The sequence below is a fragment of the Labeo rohita genome, chromosome 11 (assembly GCF_022985175.1).
Source record: "Labeo rohita strain BAU-BD-2019 chromosome 11, IGBB_LRoh.1.0, whole genome shotgun sequence".
NCBI lineage: Eukaryota > Metazoa > Chordata > Actinopteri > Cypriniformes > Cyprinidae > Labeo > Labeo rohita.
Window position 1 is genome coordinate 7,345,492 of NC_066879.1, and position 24,099 is coordinate 7,369,590.

Sequence of the window (24,099 nt, forward strand, 5' to 3'; positions counted from 1 at the left end):
ATGACTACTGAAGTATCATGTGACATTGAAGACTGGAGCAATGATGCTGAAAATCCAGCTTGGAATCACAAGAAAAGTATTACATTAAATTTTAACACAATTTCACCAAATTAAAATTTTTACTATGAATGCTGAATTGGTGATCATGGGAGACTTTTAAAAACATTAAAATCTCTTTAAACTTTGACAAAACCCTGTGCGTATTGGGATCATCTCCTTGAGCTGTTTTTATCTTTGCTCATATCACAGCACATACAATTTCCCTCTTCCTGTTTTGTTGTAGGAAATCTCCAGGAGTACGAGCAAATACGACGCACATGGAAAAAGAACCGCCTGGATCCTCGCGGCTTTGCTGAGGCTCAAGGGCCATCTCCTGCTGCTGCTGCTATGAAATTCTGACGTGTGCATATATAATCAGATTATGAATAAAAAGAACAACAGTTTGCATGGCCTCTTATGTTGCAACAGGCCGTTTAAGACTGCATTTATTGCATAACGCCGAAGTGAAACTTTCCTGGGACGATCAATAGCTTTCAGGCTTTCCTAGAAGCTAGTTTCCACAGACAAATACATCCCAGAGTCGGTAAATGCACTGTTTTAATTATACCTCAACTGAGCTATTATCACACATGACTTTATTTACAGTGAATTGGATCCCGAATAATGATACTCATTGTGCTTAGAGGCTTGGATCTGCCAAGGTGAAGCTTTAGAGAGCACATGTGGCTTGTTGAAGCTGGATGTGATTTGGATACAGTGAGTGAACTCACTGGCCATGGGACAACTAGCATTACACTATTTTAATGATGTTCATAAAAGACGACCATAATGCGTATGGCATCGTGGGGGATGTAGTTAATCTAATACTCCAATAAGTCTTTTACAACTGGGCTGTTTTAGAGTGGGGTACAACATGACTTAACATGTAATGCTGTTGGTCTATAAAAAGGCTCCACAAACAATCTTACGCAGAGGGATATGCTAGAGGCCGGACCTCAATTTCATCACATCTGGCCCGCATTGACCTCTACCATCTTGTATCTGTTTACAGGATCAACCACAGAAATTTACCCAGTAGTAAATACTGGGGTTGTACTGATAAGATGCACTGATAAAAATTTAAAACACATATTTCAAACTACTATATATATATATATATATATATATATATAATGTATAAAGCAAAGATAGCTAGATACAGACATAAACATGTTACATTTAATCAGTATGAAAGACTTTTAACAAACCTCAAATTTGTATGGAAGTGCATTATTTTAGCATTTAGCATTTAGCATTATTTTAGTCACAAAGTCCATATCGCACCTTAGTGTTTCCTCAGGCACTACACTGTGATTATGGTAAGCTATAAAGTATCATGTAAACTGTCAGACAGGCTCAGAGTGACTCAGGAGCTTGTAGACGGGACTGATTCGCCGTCTCGGCCACGTACGTGAAAACTATAACCTGGAAGGCGGTTAAACTACGACAAACGTGTGTATTTACGTGCTTTTATGACAGCAGTTCTGCAGGCTAACGTGGTTAGCCGTGTGGCGCCAGTTAGCGCTTTAGCTTGCGGGGCAAGAAACTAACTGCTTAATTCTCTTTACTGCTAGAGGCAGACCTCAGAGGACACCAGGTTTAAGTATTTAACCATAAATAATGTAATTTAAACATGCTGGAACTCGTAAATGTGAAAGAGGTGGTGTGTAAAGCCGCTGTGTGGTTCACTAGCAGGTAGCTCGTTAGATTAGCAGCACCAACAGTATCAGCAGTTATAAAAATGCAAAGTGAAAAACCAGGCTTAACATGAACATGGCATGACATTGGGGCCCGGGGCAGAGGGGCTGCATGGCATCGGGTTCAACATTACCTCCACGGCTGCCTCCAATTTGCCCTCGAAGGTGAAGTCGATGAGGTCGGGCTTGAGGCGCAGCCCGTAGTTGACGGGGTAGACGTCAGTGGGCAACCGCACGAAGGGCCTCCGCTCGGGCATGCTGAATAATGTCGATACGCTGGAGACCGAATTAAAACGGACTAAGAGTCTGCTCGCTCGAAGAGTCGGAGACACAGGCTTCGCTAGTGGAGTCGGATTGCGGGGTAGGGCTAACCGTATGACTGACAGAGACACCCGACAACTCATGAAAAACAACATACAAACCGTTGGAGATGGTCCTCGTTGTGCCCCGCCCCCTCTTCGGTTAGCGATGTCCGAATCGTTCTTTGGAGTCGGAGCTTTTAGTGAATCGGTTGAATTGATTCACCAAATTAGTCTGAATGGTTAGTTCACTAAAGAGTCATTCACGAATCAGACTGAATCGTTGACTAGTTTTTCGTAAAAAGCGGAGGTGACATTTTTGATGGTCATAAATAAAATATATTATTAAATGTTTTGATAAAACATAAACAGTTTATTACAACGTGAAAAGCTTTTTCAGGCTTTAGGCAATTACAGTATTGTAGTAAATGTGCAAGAAATTATGAAAGGAGACACTACAAAACATAATAGCAACAATGTGTGCCAACATATTGCTTTATTTAAGAGTTTAGTTAGCATTTAGACTCTATAAAGCAGGGGTCACCAATGATTCTGGAGAGCCGGTGTCCTGCAGACTCAGAGTTTAGCGCGAACTTACCTCAACACACCTACCTGCAAGTTTCAAGTATACCTATTAAGACTTTTATTAGCTGCTTAATGTGTTTTTATTTACGGTTGGAACAAAACTCTGTAGGACATCGGCCCTCCAAGACCGAGTGTGGTGACCCCTGCTATAAAGCATGTAATATGCTACGTCATGAAGCAATTTAGCTTAATCCGCTTTCGAACAGATTCTTTTAAATGAACTGTTCAAAAGAACCGATTCGTCGAAATGAATTGGACTTCTCTCACGGACGGACTGAATAGAGGGCGAGCACAGAAATTTAAACATGTGGACGGGAGTCTTCAGCTGCATATGCAAAATACAAGTTAAATCTATAGAGGGCGCACCACGGCTCATGTTTTACGTGTTTGGATTAGAATTCCATTGAATTTTACACTATATGTCATTATTTAGTCACGCTTTTGATATTTTAATGAAAATAATAATAATAATAATAATAATAATATAAAGGAGGCAACTTTGGCCAGTGTCCAAGTCAGTCATTTAATCATGTAATCTTCATACACAGTTTTCATTTATCTGTGGTAAATGTGAACATGCCTCTTTATACTTATATACTATCTATAGGTTATCCTTAGGATGGTATAATAGATCGGGGACCTACTTAGAGTAACCAGTTGAAATTATTTTGTGAGCCTCTGTTGTCTGACGTAAAATATAATAATCTGTGACGATTCGGTATGCAGATATTGCCCAGACAAGGGACATTTAAAATATTAAAACAATTATTTTTCATCTCAGTGTAAATAAGACGGTTCTTTAGAAAAATCACGTTGGCCTCTTTTTGGGGAAGGGTATTATTAAAGTGTCGAACAGCGCCTCCATCTGGTCATGGAATGCAGACACTCAATATGAACAGAAATATCACATATCTTCCAGAGAGAGGCGATATAGTACCAAACGGCACTACTAAAAAGTTAAAACGTTTAAAAATGCAAAGTTTGAAAGTAAGACAATGCCTGGAGTCGAAAAGTAAAAGTGGAACGATTTCATTATCATTGAATTCTTAATCATATAAATAATTTATAAATCTTCCACTGTTAGTCCACATGCAGGTAGAAACGCAAAAGTCTGAGTTTCGCTGTATTGTTCAGGCTGCACTGCAGTGTCTATTCACAGGCGCGATCCCACTACTGATCGGCACGGGGGCTTTGACCTGCTCCGTTTCCGGCCTGGGCCGGTGCACCCCTCCTTAGACGACCTGGTAGTCCCGAGCTCCCCCAGGAGCACCATATCGATACCGGACTTAGTGCGGACACCCGATCGACATAGTCCACTGCAGCCCAGAACCCCTGAGCTCAAGCGATCCGCCAGCCTCAGCCTCCCAGTAGCTTGGATTACAGGCGCGCGCCACTGCACCCGGTGAGAACTGAGAGTATCAGCGCTGCTGCTGAATCTAGTGATCACAGCGCCCTCTAGTGTAAGAAAACAGAATACTAGACTGTCTGCAGACTTCATAGTGTTTGAACATCTCCAAACAGATCAGAAAAAAGGTTTTCACTTTTGATTTAAAACATTCAACTGCTATTATTTTATTATTTTACTTTAACACATCTGACTATCATTTAAACCAACTTAATGGTTAATACATGAATCATTTGCTTTAACTTTGGATTTGTAGCTGGTTTATTAACTGTTTTATTTACTTATCATTTGTATGTATTTATCACATGCACACATGATTAGCTCATTAATTTTACTGTGGCAAACTTTGCTGTTTATATTCCTAAAAGATATAAAAGAATTAAGGGACTGGTGTCTAGAAACCTCTGGAGCGGCTGTGACTGGAACCAGTGCATGTTCTGGTGATAAAATGTCTGGAAATTATGAAGCAGCTGTGACAGAAAACTCTCTTTCACCTGCAAGCTCCAGGACAGGGCCGTGGCAGAAACCCAGCAGGGGGCCTCAGTAAACAACGAAGAAGGCTGCAGGATGATATGAAATTATTCAAATGAATATACTATTATTAACACAATGAATACATTAATAAATTAGAATAACTTAAATAAAATGCTTAAATACAAAATCTTCTCATTATTTCCCTCCAAAAACTATTGTTTCTGTTTGTTTCCCAGTTTCCATTTATAAAAAAGAATAAAATAAGCTGTTTTGTTACATTATATAGTGAATTGTTTTGGACAAATGAGTCAAAACAGTTGAGAATCACTGATCTAGAAACCAGGATGACCATGATAAGAACCTTTGAAGCAGCCTTGAACAGCAACGTTGTAGAAATATGTTAGTTAGCATGAAATTAAAATTGACCCTCATTTCTTAATGCATGTTACTGGTCTTATTGTGAATATATTTTTAAAAAGTGTTATTTATTTATTTAGACATCTTTTATCATAACTAGCTATATCATAACTTTCTGTCCTGTGGTGTGACTGTCTCAAGCATGGTTCAATAAATTGCAAAGAAAAAAAAAAACATAAAAATGTTAATAAATACCTCAGGCATATTTCAGAAGAAAAGAAACATGTTGATATTGTTTGTATTAAAATTAAACGTTCCTTCTCCTGTGACATGGTCAAAGTCAAATAGAATACCTTAATGTAATACGTCTCTCCTTCTCCTTAAAGCAATAACTACCATTTATGTTGTTTAGTGTGACGTAATGTCCTATGGTACGACACACACACACACACACACAAAAAACACAGATTTACTGGATATTGATATTGTTTGTATCAAAATTAAACTTTCCTTCTCCTGTGACATGTTCAAAATCAAATAGAAATACCTTGATGTAATACGTCTCACCTTCTCCTTAAAGCAATAACCATTTATGTTCTTTAGTGTGATGTAATGTCCTGGTGCGACACAAAAAAGAACCACAAATTTGTTTGTATCTCAAAATATCTTTAAAAACATAATTTAATATTGCAGTCGGTTAGATATAATCACCACTAATTTTAAAATGGTGTAATTTTCAGCAGATTTAAATGGATGACAGCAAAGTTTGTCTTGAAAATGTCCAACAAGTCATGGGGAAAAAATATGTTATGAAATATGGAAATATGTTTCATATTAAATAAATAACACCATATGAAAATAAGTGTCTAACAATGAAGATAAATCTCCCTCATGCTATTTGTATAAGAGTTTTTTTTTCTTAATTTTTGTCATGTCACATAAATTTATGATTAAAAATGTAAAAAAACTAAAACAACAACAAAAAAGGGACCCTTTATATTTTCTCAGACATCAGACTTCACACTACATAAATATATGTACTTCTTCTTCTTCTTCTTCTTCAAAAAAAAAAAAAAAATATATATATATATATATATACACCAGGCCTCACAGGATGCTTAGCTAAGGTACTGAGAGACAGTGACAGGAACCTCTAGGCAGCTGTGGATCTCTTCCACAAAATCTGCTGTGACATGGCATTTTGGCACTGCTAGACGCTATCAAGGCTTGCCAGCCCTCTAAGATGCAATTACACTGAGGGAAGTCTTGAACTGCGGTGGTAAGTAGTGCAAATAAAATTTCCATTTCATTTGCTATTGATTTTAATAAATGTGAAGATGCTTCTTTATGCTATCCATATGCTATCTTTAGGAATATGTAACTGAAATAGATCAGAGAATTTATTTCTTACAGTAACCAATAGGAATTATTTTATGAGACTCTGTTTTATGCTGTAACACATATTTGTAGTACATGATATGTGGCCTGGAAACAGTGTCCAGATTAGGCAAGTCTTTTGCAGGATTTTTTTTTACACTAACTTTAAAAATATAATTACAAAAGTTTTCTTTCTTTCTTTCCTTTTTCTGTAATGAGTTCATAATTTTAAAAGATCAGTGAAACCTGAAGATATTACACATGACTGAATACTAAATGATGATTTTAGTGTGATTTAAAGTCTGAAACAGCGCCTCCATCTGGTCATGAACAGAAATACTACATATCTTCCAGAGAGATGCGATATAGTACCAATCATTTGACAAAACATAGTTTTTTATTTTATTTTTTTATTTACCACATAACACTCACAAGGGATACACACAACAGAGATATTGTTTAAAAGAACAATGTGACTTGGGTTGACACAACCACAGTACAAAGTACAGTGATATTATACTAAAATAATTAGGCCAAAAAATACTAAATAAATAGAACGACATACAGTAATGTCCCTTATGTTAACAAAAGTGCAATGCCACAAATGCCACTACTGAAAAGAGAAAAAACTAAGGTTACAAATTTGAAAGTGAGACTATGCCATTATCTGGAGTTTACAAGTAAGAGTGAAACGATTTAATTATCATTGAACTCTTAATCTTATAACTCACCTCTAAATATTGTTCTGTTAGTCCAAATGTAGGTAAAAACGCAAAAGTCTGAGTCTCGCTGTATCGCTCAGGCTGCACTGCAGTGTCTATTCACAGGCGCGATCCCACTACTGATCGGCACGGGGGCTTTGACCTGCTCCGTCTCCGACCTGGGCCGGTTCACCCCTCCTTAGACGACCTGGTGGTCCCGAGCTCCCCCAGGAACACCATATCGATACCGAACTTAGTGCGGACACCCGATCGACATAGTCCACTGCAGCCCAGAACCCCTGAGCTCAAGCGATCCGCCAGCCTCAGCCTCCCAGTAGCTTGGATTACAGGCGCGCGCCACTGCACCCGGCGAGAACTGAGAGTATCAGCACTGCTACTGAATCTAGTGCTCACAGCGCCCTCTAGTGTTTTTTTTTTTAATATTTCATTTTTAACGTATGAACGCCGGTACATAGCAAAGACACTTAAGTTATAAAACAGCAGAGACATATAAAACAGAAGACGCTATTTGTGTGTGTCTGGAGAATAGTTCATATTCATATAACCCTCATATGCAATGTATCTGCATCGAACACTTAATATTTTTAATCAGGGATTACGTCTTTACATTACTCTAAATATTGTTTTTGATAAGCAGTGTAAAGTAGGCCTAGTGCAAAAGAGCAGATCATGCACATGCTCAGAAAACCATATTAATTATTTTTTTATTGGTCATATGCTAAGTTACCAGTTGTATTGGTCTTGGAATAGTTTCTAAAAGGCAGTCCGTACAGAGGCCGACGAATACAGGCTTTTTTTGCTACTTTTTACTAGTTAGTTGCCACATGTTACTTTAAACCCACATTTATTGGCTGTCAAAGTTGTAATTCAAGCCCCTTCGCAGAGCTGTTTCGAAGTAAGATTTATATTAAGATTCCCGTTTGTATTAAAACAAAAACGCTAAATATGGCGCTAAACACGTGTAAGATATTCCAGCTACACAAAAGTCTGAGTCTCGCTGTATCGCTCAGGCTGCACTGCAGTGTCTATTCACAGGCGCGATCCCACTACTGATCGGCACGGGGGCTTTGACCTGCTCCGTCTCCGACCTGGGCCGGTTCACCCCTCCTTAAACGACCTGGTGGTCCTGAGCTCCCCCAGGAACACCATATCGATTCCGAACTTAGTGCGGACACCCGATCGACATAGTCCACTGCAGCCCAGAACCCCTGAGCTCAAGCGATCCGCCAGCCTCAGCCTCCCAGTAGCTTGGATTACAGGCGCGCGCCACTGCACCCGGCGAGAGCTGAGAGTATCAGCGCTGCTACTGAATCTAGTGCTCACAGCGCCCTCTAGTGTGTGTGTGTGTTTTTTAAATATTACAAATTTTAATATATGAACGTCGGTACAAAGACACTAAAGTTATAAAACAGCAGAGACATATAAAACAGAAGAGGCTATTTGTGTGTGTCTGGAGAACAATTCATATTCATATAACCCTCATATGCAATGTATCTGCATCAAACACTTAATATTTTTAATCAGGGATTGTGTCTTTTAATTATAGCCTACCACGGGACAGAGTGAGTATGGATGGAAATATGAAACACAGAATTGAACACTATTTCACATTACTATAAATATTGTTTTTGATAGGCCTAGTGCAAAAGAGCATATCATGCACATGCTCACAAAACCATATTAATTATTTTTTTATTGCTCATATGCTAAGTTACCACGTTGTATTGGTCTTGGAATAGTTTCTACAAGGCAGTCCGTACAGAGGCCGACGAATACAGGCTCTTTTTGCCTTTTTTGACCACTGTTACCACATATTACATTTATTGGCTGTCAAAGTTGTAATTCAACCCTCTTTGCAGAGCTGTTTCAAAGTAAGATTTCTACTAAGATTCCCGTTTGCTTTAAAACAAAAACGCTAAATATGGCGCTAAACACGTGTACGATATTCCAGCTACACAAAAGTCTGAGTCTCGCTGTATTGTTCAGGCTGCACTGCAGTGTCTATTCACAGGTGCGATCCCACTACTGATCGGCACGGGGGCTTTGACCTGCTCCGTTTCCGACCTGGGCCGGTCCACCCCTCCTTAGACGACCTGGTGGTCCCGAGCTCCCCCAGGAGCACCATATCGATTCCGAACTTAGTGCGGACACCCGATCGACATAGTCCACTGCAGCCCAGAACCCCTGAGCTCAAGCGATCCGCCAGCCTCAGCCTCCCAGTAGCTTGGATTACAGGCGCGCGCCACTGCACCCGGCGAGAGCTGAGAGTATCAGCGCTGCTGCTGAATCTAGCGGTCACAGCGCCCTCTAGTGTATTATGTGTTGGCAATATATTGAGGTAAGCAGTTTTACTATTGCATTTCTCTGCATTGCTTTCAGATAAAATACTTCTTTAACACTTTTTAAAATTAATTACATAAATTGTCTATTTTCCGCTGACAGACTGTATAAAAATGCTTTACAAGAATATCAGCCTTTAATAATCAGCAATTATGGTTATGCCTCTACCTATAAGAATGTTTACAATAGATATGGTGAGGAGAAACAATTGTCAAAGATAAGTGGTGTGCAGGAAAATATAATAAAAGTGTGTTCGGAATGATTCACAATTTGTGCAATACATTAATGTATGATACAATTTCAGTTGTTACCACTTACTATACATTAGCTCTATCCATTTTACATATTACTGTAAATTTGCCAGCATTCAACACATGAAACTGTTTATACACGTTCACTGTGAAACATGTGGGAAAGACTGTGCAGGCCTGTTTCCTTTCACACTGTGATAGAAGCAACACATGAAAACATGAAAAAAATAACGAGAGACACCAAAATATTAGGACTGAGCTTTAATAATGAATTCACATAAATCAGTAAATGGTAAAAAAAAAAGGACTTAAAACGGCACTTTAACTAGGACACTTCCATTGCCTTAGGACCTAGAAAAAAAAAAGAGAAAATATGCATATAACAAGTTATATAATATAAAATATCTATAAAAGCTAATATCTGTGCCACTTATAATAAATGAAAAAAATGCACTTACTGAATGTCCTGCTTTTCCAGGAGGCACCTGTAGGTGGCGATCTCCTGCTCCAGACGGCTCTTGATGTCCAGGAGTGCAGCATAGTCTCTGCCCTGCTCCTCAATGCCAGCGCGCACCTGACAAAGCTCTGCCTCGTATGCATTGATATGTTTCTGGTAGCCTGCTAGCATATTGCTGTACCTAGCCTCTGTTTCAGAGAGTGAGCACTCCAGTGCTCCTTTCTGTGTGGGTAAAGAGAACAGTTATCGAACAGAATGAAACAATGTCTATGTTTACTTCAGTTAACAGCTAGCTAAAAACTGCTCGCTTATATCTAAAGATCAAAGCTGAAAACTTTTGCTATAAGTTAGGAGTGTTGTAGATAGATACTGATTCAATTTCACTGTTCACTTTGCCTCAATTTAGTTTTGGCTATTGCTATTCTGTCTGTCACATTCTGTGTTTCCTGTGTCTCACCATGCTGATTTGAGACTGTAGCTCGATTTCCAGGCACTGCAAGGTACGCCGCAAATCTGAGATCTGTGACCTAGAGGTTTGTAGGCACACTGTGTTGGTGGCACCATCTTTACACAGGCCTGCCATCTTAAAGAGAGTCACAAACACATATCATGTGAGCCATTTAACTCAAGAGTCACAGAGATATTATATTTTATTGTAATAATACCACTTCAGTCTGTAATATAAATGAAAGAGATTGAAAAAGTCTCACCTTCTTCTTGAACCAGCCCTCCTGTTCTTTGCAGTGTTGGACTATGATGGTCTCGTAATGACAACGGATTTCGTCCAAAACCTTTTTCAGGTCTTGCTGAGGAGCAGCATCCACTTCCACGCACACTTTCGCGTCTGTCAACTGACACAGCAGTGCTGCCACATCCTATAAACACATATCATTATGGCATAGGAAATGATTGCTTTTATTTATCTTCTTTCAAAACGTAAGACATGATTCTGCTACACACCTCCTGGTGAGTTTTCTTCAAATACACCAGCTCCTCCTGCAGAGTGCAGATCCGTGCTTCCAGGTCAGTTTTTGCTCGGCATGTTTTATCAAGTATGCAACACAGGTTATCAACGTCAGCCTTTACACACTGCTGTATCGCTGCCTCATTCTCATACCTGATTTGTGGAAAGGTCAGAGAGGAACCAATTTAAAAAACATATGTTTAGGGATAGACTTAAGGTCTTTGCAACACAGAGTATAAAGGTCATAGGTCATATCATTTTCACTTTTACCTAATATATGACTGGATTACTTCTGTTCAAATTAACATCTGTATATGCATGAAATGAGGAGGTAAAGTCCTCACAGTATTTTTCATGATCAAATTTAAATGTCCTAGTCACATTTTCATGGTTAAATAAACATTACTTTCATCTATTTTATATTTTTAAATCTTAAATCTATTTTATATTTTTACATGAACTATGTAATCAATATTTTATGTATTAAAGCCAAGTATGAACCTCATCAAGTTAGTGTTTTAAGCATTTTACATTTATTCCAAAATAATAATATAATTATAAATACATTTTAAATAGTTAATAGTTAGGTATTTCTGAATTTTTCAGATCATCAGTCATCAAAGCTCAGTAAATACTGGTCACTGACATGAAGATTTACTTAAAATTTTAAGCTGATTACTCACTAAAAACTCCCACAGATCATCGCTTTCATGCCATTTCAAGTATTATTTTGACGTAACTAAGTGGTTATATCTAAGTGTGTGAGCTGTTTACTTACTTTTTTAAATGAGTCTTCCCATTAACGCCATTATAGACTGATTTGCGAACCCGGAACGTGCACAAGAGGCAGGATTTATCGCATTAACCCCATTCAAAATACCCCATTCAAAAGTTTACATCCCTTTGATTCTTAATACTGTTCTTACCTGAATGATCCACAGCTGCGTTTTTTGTTTAGTGATCATTTTTAATGAGTTTGTCATTGTTCTTGTTTGTCCTGAACAGTTAACTGCCTGGTGTTCTTCAGAAAGATCCTTCAGGTCGCACAAATTCTTTGGTTTTCCAGCATTTTTGTGTATTTAAACCCTTTCCAACAATGACTGTATGATTTTGAGAACCATCTTTTCACACTAAGGACAACTGAGGGACTCATATGCAACTATTACAGAAGGCACAAACACCCACTGATGCTCCAGAAGAAAAAAACGATGCATTAAGAGCCGGTGGGTGAAAACTTTTGAACAGAATGGAGATGTGTACATTTTTCTTATTTTGCCTAAAAATCATATTTTTTTTCATTTAGTACTGCCCTTCAGAAACTACAGTTACTGACATGTTTTCTAGAAGACAAATTAAGTTTAATTTACCTTGATCTTCAAATTTAAAAAGTTTTCACCTTCCGGCTCTTAATGTATCGTTTTTTCCAACTAGCGCATCATTGAGCATTTTAACCTTCTGTAATAGTTGCATATGAGTCCTTTAGTTGTCTTCAGTGTGAAAAGATGGATCTTAAATCATACAGTCATTGTTGGAAAGGGTTCAAATACACAAAAATGTTGAAAAACCAAATAAGGATTTTTCTGAAGAGAAGAACAGCAGGCAGTTTAACAGTTCAGAACAAACAAGGGACTCATGAACAACTATCACTAAACAAAAAAACACAGCTGTGGATCATCCAGGTTACAATACAGTATTAAGAATAAAGTGTATGTAAACTTTTGAACGGGGTTAGTTGTATAAATTCAGCTATTATTTTCTCTTGTGGACTATATGTAAACGTCTTTTATGTGAAATGTCTTATTCAGGTCAGCACTTAATAAACAATAACATGCATTTTGTATGATCCCTCATACAAAATAATTAACATTTTGCAGATTCTAAAAGGGGGATGTAAACTTTTGACCTCAAATTTATCTATGTTCATATATTTGCTTCCATATATTTGTGTTTCTATAACACTTTGATGGACTACTCTTCCATAATATTGATCATATTCATAATTTGTCTGTAACAAATTAGTATTCCTAAAAGAGACACAAATTAGACCTCACTATTAATAAAAAGTATTTTTGGTTTGTTAGCCCAGATTTATAAAACAGTTTTCAATGTTCCAAAAAAAAACAAAACAAAAAAAAAGATTTGAAATTGTCTTTAGAGAACTCACTTTAACTTAAACTCATCAGCAGCCAGTTTGAAGTTGTCAATCTGCAGGAGGATTTTGCCGTTGGTGAAAGTAGCATCTTTAATCTATAATGAAGAGCATTAACAAAGAAAACTATAAATGTAGATCATATAACTATAAAATGAGCATTTTAGTATTGTATTTGTTCACAGTAAACTAATTTTAACACATTAAAAGTAGTTTACATTGTGCTGCTAAATTATTATTCTCGGACATTTTTGTTATATATTTAAAATATTGCCACAAATATCTGTAACCTTCTATTTTGTACCTTTTCCTGAAGGCATTCGATGGTTTTGAAGTAGCAACTGTAGTCCCTCTGGCAGATCATCCCCTTCTTTTCATAGTACTCCCGGATCTGCTTCTCCAGGGTAGCATTGGCAGCCTCCAGAAAGTGGACCTTATCTAGGTAGGATGCCAGACGGTCATTCAGGTCTTGCATGGTGGCCTTCTCGCTCTTCTGGAAGTAGTCGTAATCCTTTCCATAACACCCTCCAGTCATGATTCTCGCGCCAAATCTTCCACCGTGTCCCCCGTCGATTCTGGATGGTGGACATGGGGAGCAATTATTAAAACGATAGGAGCAGTTAGAGACGCGGGTCTTTTCTCCAAAACCATAGACGCTGTAGGCTTTGGGTGTAACTGTACCACAACGACGAGGACCGATTATGGACTTTGAAGTTGGGGACTTGGGGTTGGACAAGGAGCAGGGCTTGGGGCAGGTTTCAGGACAGGTGAAGGAGCTAGGTTTGGGGCAGGTCTCATAGCAGGCCTCAGAGAAGCTGAAAGAGCTGGATTTGGTGCAGGTTTCAGAGCAGGCCTCGGGGAAGCTTAAGGAGCTGGATTTGGTGCAGGTTTCAGAGCAGGTCTCAGGGAAGCTGAAAGAGCTGGATTTGGTACAGGTTTCAGAGCAGACCTTGGGGAAGCTGGATTTGGTGCAGGTTTCAGAGCAGACCTCGGGGAAGCTGAAGGAGCTGGATTTGGTGCAGGTTTCAGAGCAGGCCTCGGGGAAGCTGAAGGAGCTGGATTTGGTGCAGGTTTCAGAGCAGGCCTCGGGGAAGCTGAAGGAGCTGGATTTGGTGCAGGTTTCAGAGCAGGCCTCGGGGAAGCTGAAGGAGCTGGATTTGGTGCAGGTTTCAGAGCAGGCCTCGGGGAAGCTGAAGGAGCTGGATTTGGTGCAGGTTTCAGAGCAGGCTTCGGGGAAGCTGAAGGAGCTGGATTTGGTGCAGGTTTCAGAGCAGGTCTTGGGGAAGCTGAAGGAGCTGGATTTGGTGCAGGTTTCAGAGCAGGTCTCGGGGAAGCAGAAGGAGCAGGGCTCTGGGCAGGTTTGGAAGCCTGACATAGTGGATGGATGCAGAGATGGATGAATGCAAAAGGGACAATACAAAAAATGCTAGAATTGTCCTGAAGAGTATGGTGCCTTTGAAGCCAGCTCTGTCATCTTATATAGTTAGAGCTTGAGGGCTGGGTTCTACAATTTGACAAAGGGAATGTGTTTGTGTGTGTCACCACCAATAGTATTATAACTCAATGTCCAGAGTATTCCACCCTTATGAGGAAGCTGTAAAGGAATTCATGTGTGTATACGTATTTCTGAATAGAAGTAAGTGCCTCACTGGACAAAGCAGACAATTATGAGTAAGTTTAGACTCTATGAAGACAGTGCAAATTGCAATGTTCAGGTGGAGTTTCAATTCAAACGTGACTCAAAGGACTGAATAGATGTAATGCCATCACCTCAAAGATAGAATTAAACACAACATCAGAAAGGCCTATTAAAACAATTTGAAGATAAAATAAGTTAATTCTAAAATTACTGCTTTTATTTTTCTCTTGGGCCCAAAACATAAAACACTTAACACACAAAAAATTAGCTTAAAAGTTTGTGATTTAACCTGCTCCATTTTAAAGATCTTTCAAGCTTTATAGGAACATTATAGGAAACAAACTAAAAAATTGATTTTTTTAGTCTTTCTGTTTTTCTAAACACTCAAGAACGACACAATGTGTTTGATTGTACAAGTATGCTAAGATGGAAGTTACAAGAAATCATAGAAATTTGCAGTCCTAGTGTTACATGTCATAAAACAATATTTTCGTAATTTTGGGAAATTTTGAAATGTATAGTGACCAGCAGTTATCTAAATTTTCACATTTACCTTAGTCATATTTAGGTTTTAGCCATACCTTAGTTTTTCCACCTCCACCTATGAATTTGCAGTGTTTCCAGATGTTTTTATGCACATTTTGAGTTTATGCATACTACTGTTAAATTATGTTGAGAATTTATATTATGCTAATTTAATTTTATTGTCATATTGTTCTTCTGTTAAAAAAGTTTTATAAAAATAAGTTGAATAAATAATTAAATAATTTAAACAATTCAAGTTTGTACACTCAGGTTTTGAAACATTTGATGAAACTTAAATTTAAAAGGAAAATGTAATAATTTTTTTGCAAAGATTAAGGACAAAATATGTTTGCAGTTACATATTAACAAGGTCATATGTTCAAACTGAAATTATACTGAAGTCTTTCTACGTTTTTACAAAATACCACCTTAAAAGACCACACTTCTGAGGCCACAGCAAAAATATATCTCTGTCTACAACTTTATCTTTTTAAATTATGTTTTTCTGAAAAATGGTAATTTCGTCCCCACTCTTCCCTAACTGTTAGACAAGAAACAGTCTGCTATAAAGCTGCAAGACTGCTGTTCGCATGTTCAAATGACGGGGTCCCTGTTGCATTATGTCATTTGGATTTGCTTACAGCGCTATTTTCTTCAAGTGCTAAGATTGGGATTCCAAGAAAAATAAAAATAAAAATACCTAGAACATGTGTGACAAGCCTGACAAATCAAGTAATTGGTTAATAGTAATTGGTTAAACTCAATGACTAATTCAGTCATTTGGCTGTTTTAAAGAAAGGCACGAAAAGCAATGGAGTGCCTTTAAGTACATTGTCTTAATAGAATCATATGTGTAATTTTCTATGCAATAATCATAATTTTTTAAATATCTTTGTGTGAGAGTAAGATCTGATTAGGAACTAGACTCACCTCTTATGATCACATGAACTGCGTAAGACAAAGGCAAATGCATTTCTGGTGAATCTGTCACAGTGTTAATAGGGATGAATATAATTTTGTTAGTTGCTATTTGAATATGCTCATATTTTTCTCAGTTTCGATCCTGTAAACAGATCCTCTCAGTTTTTCAGAGCCTCAACAACTGCAGTAAAGCCAGCCGCAGTTTAAAAAGGTGTGTTCGGGTATTATTATGATTACGGTAATTTCAGGGGCAAAGCAAAGAGAACGCGCTTTCAGTGCTTTTAGCTGCCCCAAATTGAGAGAAATTATAACAAGATGTAATTTTCACATGGATGTCCCATACTATATGTAAAGCTCATATAAAACCTTTTTACTACAGCACTTTTGAGAAGTGTGCCATTATTTTACTTCAGAGGTCAATAAAGACCATATTTCTAATAATAGAAAAAACTCTAAAACTTAACAAATTCAGCAATTACACTTTACTTGTTAGACATGTTAGGGTTCTTTGGAGATATAATGTTCCAACAAGCCTGATCAATTATCAAAGAAGAATGTCAAAATTGATTAGGAAAATAACTGATAAAATGTTGCAAAAATGAGTACACCCTCCTGAAAGTTACTAAATAAAACTAAGCTGGTAACAAAGGAACCACTTGGAAGAGAAATGTCAGGAGATTTATTTCTCAGCATAAAAGAGGACAGTGGTACAAGAGGAATACCAAATTATTATTTTAAGTGTGAAAACGGACTTGTGACAAGGCTCCTAAAATAATCAGATCTTCACTTTAAGTTTTCATTTAGTGACGAGTGATTTTTTGCTAGAAAAATAGCAGAAGAAATACCATGCAAGTGTCTCAGATCTGGAAAAAGCTGTGAAAACTCTTTACTCACAGAGTATGACGCAGCCTGCAGAAGTGACACACATGAATGTTGTCACCACTAGAATTACCTACTGTATCCAAAGCACAAAAAACTAATTTAACCTCTTCGAAGCCCCATATTGACAAAATATAGACTTCTGGCAATCCATACTCTGGTCTTAAGAGACCAAGTCAATAATTTCAGATCCAAAAGCGTCCAAAATGTTCTATTGTTGCTAGAGGAGGAGTATAGTGAGAACGGCCTGGTACCCACAGTGACGTTCAGTGGTTATAAAGCTCTTAAATAGGGATTTATGAGTACTAAAGGTGTGAGGGAGTTGTACTTTAGCAAGCTGTCATGGTCAGTTCTTATACAGGACGTCCCATTTTACATACCTCATATAAAATATTTTTTATTACTTATTTTTTTAATGTTTATTAGAAATTAGTTCTCAATAGGCCTCTCGAGTGAAATAAAGGCATATTGTTTGACTTAAACTAATTATTTTTCCCACCACTTATTTTGTTATTGGCGTTTACTTTTAGAGCAGACATTAAACCTCACTGTATAAAAATACATTCAAGAGTAACTGTCGTTCTAAGTACAGTAAAAACACGATTTAAAGACACAATATGTACAATTTTTTTTATTAAAATATCCAAAAACCACTAGAACAGTGTTATATATTTTTGCTGACTTGTGTACTTACATTATCCCAAATGTTTTGAAGAATGTTTAAATCCAGAGAAATAAGCCATTTTAACCAGTGTAACGGACCGTGTCATTGCGTCGCCTGCAAATGATGACACACCCCCTTGGATTTCCAGTTTAATTTTGTAGAAAACATGGAAACCACTTTAATATGTTATCCATTTTATTAGAAAAGTGACAAATGTCAGAGTAGCATCATAACAGAACTTTCAACACACTCAAAAATATCTAGTATGATAAAACAGCGCTGCTTATTCCTACATACGGATGACCAGAAGAAGTGAAAGCAGCTGTGGCACAATAAAAGCTTCCCTGCTTTCGAGGCATGTATCGCGCTCATCATTCATTAGCAATCGCTCCAGCATCTTTGTTATGTGTTTCCAGCATCCAGACTTTTGTGTTTACTCTTATTATTCTTATTACTCTTAACTTTCAGGCCAACTAATGCCTTAATGAAAATGCTTTCAAAATGGTGGTCATATGATGATTTTTATTTAGCTTATATCATTCGTGATCCAGCTTCACATACAGCAGAAGTGAGTATAGGTTTTTTTTTTTATAAATCTCTGCAATCGCCTTTCCTAATAACATGCAAGTTAGCAAGTTTCTCGGCTAAACCCGCTACATGTGGCTAAAGTAAACAATCTCTCAGAGCTCAGCTGGTCACTCCACAGAGAGAAGAGAGGGGCGGGGCAAGCAGAGCTCATTTGCATTTAAAGGAACAATTTATCAGAATGGGTTGATTTTTGCAGAGCTAAATCAACTTGTGGAAAATGGGCATCCGATGACCTCTTTAAAATAACAGTTTTCTATTTGAATATATATTTAAAAATGATTTTTTTTCTGTGATTTCAAAGCTGAATTTTTTAGCATCATTACTCAAGTCACATGATCCTTCAGAAATCATTGTAATCTGATTTGCTGCTCAAAAAATAATACTAATAATTTTTATTATTATTATTATGCTGAAAACAGATGAGTAGAAAATTTTTCAGGTTTCTTTGATGAATAGAAAGTTCAGAAGAACAGCGTTTACCTGAAATAGAAATCTTTTATAACACTATAAATGTCTTTATCATAACTTTTGATCAATTTAAAGCATTCTTAAAAATGTCACAAAAGCTTTTTATTTTAGATAAATGCTGACCTCAACTGTTTTAAATATCGATAGGCCTAATAATAAAAATAATAAATGTTTCTTGAACAGCAAATCAGCATATTAGAATGATTTCTGAAGGATTGTGTGACACTGAAGCCTGGAGTAACTTAATGCTGAAATTTAGCTTTGATCACAGGGATAAATTACATTTTAAAATATATTAAAATAGAAAGCAGTTATTTTATATAGTAAAAATATATTACAATATTACTGCTTTTGCTGTTCTTTTCTATCAAATAAATTAACTTCTTGAATCAGTGGCCATATGAAAAAGCTCTGCACCCTGTGGACAAACTGTCTGCGCCTGTTTTAAAACATATTAAAAATGCCCAAAATCACCGTTCCATTTATGATCAATTGTGCTGGTGTTGACATAATGTTGCTGAGTGAATAAGTGCATTTTTATATTATGAGGTTTAGCATTGTTATTTCAACCAGTGTAATAACTATACAATCATTACTTTTTTAAAATTAATATTATAATAAATATATACATATATTTTATATATTATATGTTTTCTGGTATGGTTCAGTACATAGTCATCTCTATCAACGTACGCCATAAACAAATTTATTAAGGCATTTTTAAAGATGTGTTACTAAGCGTTTAATTTGCTTCCGATCGTGCCAACATTCTGCTTTGCTACACTAGAGAACGCTGTGTCGATCGGGTGTCCGCACTAAGTTCGGTATCGATATGGTGCTCCTGGGGGAGCTCGGGACCGCCAGGTCGTTTAAGGAGGGGTGAACCGGCCCAGGTCAGAGACGGAGCAGGTCAAAACCCCCGTGCCGATCAGTAGTGGGATCGCGCCCGTGAATAGACACCGCAGTGCAGCCTGAGCGATACAGCGAGACTCAGACTTTTGTGTTTCTGTCTGTCCAGCGTCAAATAACCTAATTATTCATGGAATTAAAATTCAGCGGTGTATTTGTTCAACCTATTTAAGACAGCCCTAAAAGGTTTCAGGTACAATGTTGTTGTCAAAATATTTGCATTGTCACACCTCAAAGGGATAGCTCACCTAAAAATGTAATGTCTAAAACTTGTATGACTTTCTTTTTTCAATAGAGGATAAATAAAAGATAATTTGAGAAATATTTTTTTGTTCATAAAGTGCTTTAATAAAGCTTATAGTGTTACAGCAACCTATCAATATGTTCAAATCGTGTGAATATCAATTTTACTTTATTTTAAAAACAACAATTGATCTAAATCATAATCTCAGGTGGTGTTCTATCACTGAATTATGGATTCTAATGAGTAAATTAAAGTCATGCAAGGTCATGACTCTCATAGTCAGAATATCAATAGTTCTTAATCTCAGTGGTTGTTAAAGACTTTAATGTACTCATAAACAGTCAAAATTCACTTTCTGTTTTAATAATAATGCAACAAGACAGAAAACTGTTTTTCAACTGGTCTTTAATGGTAAATTATTAAACAGTCACTGCACTAACTGCACTACAAAGACCCTCCATTAGATTTGTTGACATTTAATGTTGTTCAAATGAATTGGTTACAGTTGAACACTGTGTCAGCTGGCGTCGAACACACAAACACCCCACCTAGGAAGAGAAAAAGAGAAATTTAATTACATCCGTCCTAAAGCTGACTCAAACCACCTCATAACCACAATATACTGAGTAAAGAGATACTGAATTACCCTGTTCTGGAATCCTATAAGAGAGAAAAAAAGGTTAGTGCATTAGTAGAGTCATTTCAGAAAAAAACATAATGCAACAGCAATTTTCCCATACTTGTGATGCTCAACTCTTACAAATGAAAAGATGCACTTACTGAATTTCCTGCTTTTCCAAGAGGCACCTGTAGGTGGCGATCTCCTGCTCCAGACGGCTCTTGATGTCCAGCAGTGCAGCATAGTCTCTGCCCTGCTGCTCAATGCTAGCGCGCACCTGACAAAGCTCTGCCTCTAATGTATTGATATGTTTCTGGTAGCCTGCTAGCATATTGCTGTACCTAGCCTCTGTTTCAGACAGTGAGCACTCCAATGCTCTTTTCTGTGTGGGTAGAGAGAAGAGGTAGAAACAAATCACTCATTACATCAATTTGTAAATTATTTCTGCTTTTTCCTTCCTCTGTACCCCACCAAAGTCTCTATAAGGCAAGAACAGTTGTCTTTGAATGATTTGTAAGTCTAGAAAGGCTGATCTGTGCATTCTAAGAAACAAATGATTTTCTCACCATGCTGATTTGAGACTGTAGGTCGATCTCCAGGCACTGCAAAGTACGCCGCAAATCTGAGATCTGTGACTTAGAGGTTTCTAGGCACTCTGAGTGGCTGGCCACATCTTTGCACAGTTGCGCCGTCTTAAAGAGAGTCATAAACACACACAACTCTCATACTGTACTGTGATGTATTATGAAAAGTCTGCATTATGATTCACCTCTAGAGGACTGAAAGAAACAGAGACTGAAGTCTCACCTTCTCTTTGAACCAGCACTCCTGTTCTCTGCGGTGTTTGTCTATGATGTTCTCATAATGGCAACGGATTTCATCCAAAGTCTTGTTCAGGTCTTGCTGAGGAGCAGCATCCACTTCCACACATACTTTAGTGTCTGTCAACTGACACAGTAGTGCTGCCACATCCTATAAACACACACTAATCTTTACACATCTGAATTTTCATTTAAAATTACATATATACAAAATATATATATATGAAGGAATTTCCACTGCACACCAAGCCCTTCATAGGGGGCTTCACATTGCTTACAGCCCAAAAACCATTCACACATAGTTTAAACTGAGACAGGCAAACTACTTCAAACCTCTTGGTGGTTCCTCTTCAAACATGCTAGATCATCCTGCAGAGTCTCGACTTGGGCCTCCAGGTCGGTCTTTGTCAGGGTCAACTGGTCCAACAAGCGGCGCAGGTTAGCAATGTCGGCCTCCACAGAGTGTCGCACTGCTAACTCATGCTCATATCTGATTGGTGGAGAAAGCAGGATGCGGAATAAACTCATCAATCATGTATGAAACAATCTTTTTTAAGATGCTAAAACTATCAAGCTCTTCTTTGAGAGAACTTACTTTATCCTGAAGTCATCAGCAGCCAGTTTAGCGTTGTCGATCTGCAGGAGGATGTTGGCATTGTTGATGGCTGCAGCTTCAATCTACAATGTAGAACATTGATATAAACGTAGAGCACACTCAAATGTGTTTTGAGTAATCTCTTAAAAAAAGTACCAGGAGTACCTTTTCCTTCAAGCAATTGATGGTGTTCCAGTAGGGGCTGTAGTCCCGCTGGCAGATCGGTCCCTTGTTCTCATAGTACTCGCGGATCTGCCTCTCCAAATTGGCATTGGCAGCCTCCAGCGAGCGCACCTTCTCCATGTAGGATGCTAGGCGGTCGTTCAGGTTCTGCATGGTGCACTTCTCATTCACCTGGAGGTAGTCACAGTTCCCGGGCATGATTTTGTTGCACTTCAGTTTGCTATAACCTCCGTATCCTCCGCCAATTTTGCATAGCAGATCTGGATAGCAACCGACCCGACGATAACTGGAGGAAGAGATGCGGGTGCTTCCTCCAAAACCACAGCCATAAACACTGTAGGCTTTGGGTGCACAAGGAACTGGTGTACCACAGCGAATCGGAGTGACTACGGTCTTGGGACTAAAGCAGGTTGATGTATGGACAGAGCAAGACATGGTGGATGGATATGGAGATGAGATGAGGAAACTGTTCTCCTGATGGTCTCCTGACGAAGATGGGACCTTTGAGCCCAGCTCTGATCTTTTATAAAGATAGAGATCCAGGGCGGCTCCTGTACTTTTTTGGGAGAAGGAGACAGGGTGTGTATGTTGGAAGTGTTTTGTGCCAGCTTTACGCCCTTTGACAGTTAAGGGCTGAAAAAGGAGGCTGTTTAAGGTTATGCAAGGTTAGATTTTGCAAAGTAAACATTTTGTGAGAACTGATGACACATATTTAGTGTTAATTTAACATGACTTATCTTTATTATTATTTTTCCTCCCTATACTTTAGATATATGATTTAGTTTATACTGAGCAGGGCAAATGACCTGTTCTGCTAAAACCTGTTCTCCAAAAGAGTAAACCTCACTCCCCAGAAGGCGCACTAGCAACTGATATTAGAAGCTGTGGTCTATGGTCTCCTTGTTAGTGTGCCTGTCTCCCATGCCAGCAACCTGGGTTTGAGTCGCACTCAGCACAAGAATGAGACAGTGTGGTTAGAGACTGTGGTGTTTAACCACCTTGTTGGTCCGCCTGCCTCCCATTAAGGGTCCTGAGTTCCTGAGTCCCACATAAAACAAGAAAAAGTTAGGGTGTAACAGAGGCTGTGGTCTTTAGCCTCATTGTTAGTGTGCCTTCCTCCCATGCCAGAAACCAGGGTTTGATTCCCATTTGGAACAATAACAAGTACTGGCAGCTAGAGATTGTTTATTAGTGCGCCTGCCTCCTTGCCAGCGACTGGTGTTCGAATCCCGTTTAGAACAAGAATGAGGCAGGGCAGTTAGAGGCTGTGGTCTTAAGCCTCCTTGGAGGTTGAGCGTAAACGCTCAGGGGGTGCATTATGGGATTGAGAGTGGCTGAGAGCACTCACTGCCAATAGAAAACAATTTAAAAAAGCAGTGGCGTTGTAGCGTTATCGGCGGCACTGAGCGCAGATTTGACGCTGTAGTAGAAACGCACCGTTAGTGTGCGTACTGCCCATCCCAGCAGCCCAGGTTCTAGTCCTACTGGGAGCAAAAATGAGGCAGGGCAGTCTTTGTGCACTCTCTTCAAAAAGCCTCTGTGGTATTTTGCCTCCTTTTTAGTGCAGCTCGAGATTGTTTATTAGTGCACCTGCCTCCCATGCCAGCGACTTGGGTTTGAGTCCCACTCAGAAGAAGAATGAGGCAGGGAGTTTAGAGGCTGTGGTCTTTAACCTTCTTGTTAGTGCGCCTGCCTATCATGCCAGCGACCCAAGTTCGAGTCCAACTCAGAACAAGATCGATGTGGGGAGGTTGTAGGCTGTGATCTTTAGCCTCCTTTTTAGTGCAGCTAGAGACTGTTTATTAGTGCGCCTGTCTTCCATGCCAGCAACTTGGGTTTGAGTCCCACTCAGAACAAGAATGAGGCAGCGCATTTAGAAGCTGTGGTCTTTAACATTCTTGTTAGTGCGCCTGCCTCTCATGCCAGTG

The 24,099-nt window shown here is 38.5% G+C and overlaps 3 protein-coding genes across 3 annotated transcripts in view; all 3 read right to left on the minus strand.

Annotated features, from left to right (window-relative positions):
• The window catches only part of npepps (aminopeptidase puromycin sensitive), a 28,475-nt gene extending 26,286 nt beyond the window's left edge, over positions 1–2,189 (minus strand). Inside the window, exon 1 of the mRNA XM_051122646.1 lies at positions 1,871–2,189. Coding sequence (XP_050978603.1) covers positions 1,871–2,152 — 282 coding nt within the window. The 5' untranslated portion in view covers positions 2,153–2,189. The remainder of the gene's footprint in view (positions 1–1,870) is intronic.
• A 7,701-nt stretch (positions 2,190–9,890) lies between these two features.
• On the minus strand, positions 9,891–13,651 carry LOC127173476 (keratin, type I cytoskeletal 19). Its single transcript, XM_051123389.1, has 7 exons — positions 13,421–13,651; positions 13,132–13,214; positions 10,960–11,120; positions 10,714–10,868; positions 10,461–10,586; positions 10,005–10,225; positions 9,891–9,897 (listed from the first exon to the last, which is right to left on the minus strand). Exons 1-7 carry the CDS (start codon positions 13,649–13,651, stop codon positions 9,891–9,893), a joined length of 984 nt encoding a protein of 327 aa, XP_050979346.1.
• A 7,078-nt stretch (positions 13,652–20,729) lies between these two features.
• Positions 20,730–22,625, minus strand: krt95 (keratin 95). Its single transcript, XM_051123217.1, has 6 exons — positions 22,154–22,625; positions 21,989–22,071; positions 21,727–21,883; positions 21,380–21,544; positions 21,139–21,264; positions 20,730–20,954 (listed from the first exon to the last, which is right to left on the minus strand). Exons 1-6 carry the CDS (start codon positions 22,604–22,606, stop codon positions 20,730–20,732), a joined length of 1,209 nt encoding a protein of 402 aa, XP_050979174.1. The 5' UTR covers positions 22,607–22,625.
• Between the last annotated feature and the right edge of the window lie 1,474 nt (positions 22,626–24,099).

Bases quoted from the DNA above. Each gene is read 5' to 3' on its own strand.
- LOC127173476 (XM_051123389.1), bottom strand. From the start codon at position 13,651: ATGACTGGAGGGTGTTATGGAAAGGATTACGACTACTTCCAGAAGAGC. The intron at 11,121-13,131 runs GTGAGTTCTCTA...TCCACAAATCAG, and splicing joins GCTGATGAGTTTAAGTTAAA to GTATGAGAATGAGGCAGCGA. The intron at 10,226-10,460 runs GTGAGACACAGG...TTACCCACACAG, and splicing joins TACAGTCTCAAATCAGCATG to AAAGGAGCACTGGAGTGCTC.
- krt95 (XM_051123217.1), bottom strand. From the start codon at position 22,606: ATGTCTTGCTCTGTCCATACATCAACCTGCTTTAGTCCCAAGACCGTA. The intron at 21,884-21,988 runs GTAAGTTCTCTC...TCCACCAATCAG, and splicing joins GCTGATGACTTCAGGATAAA to ATATGAGCATGAGTTAGCAG. The intron at 20,955-21,138 runs GTGAGAAAATCA...CTACCCACACAG, and splicing joins TACAGTCTCAAATCAGCATG to AAAAGAGCATTGGAGTGCTC.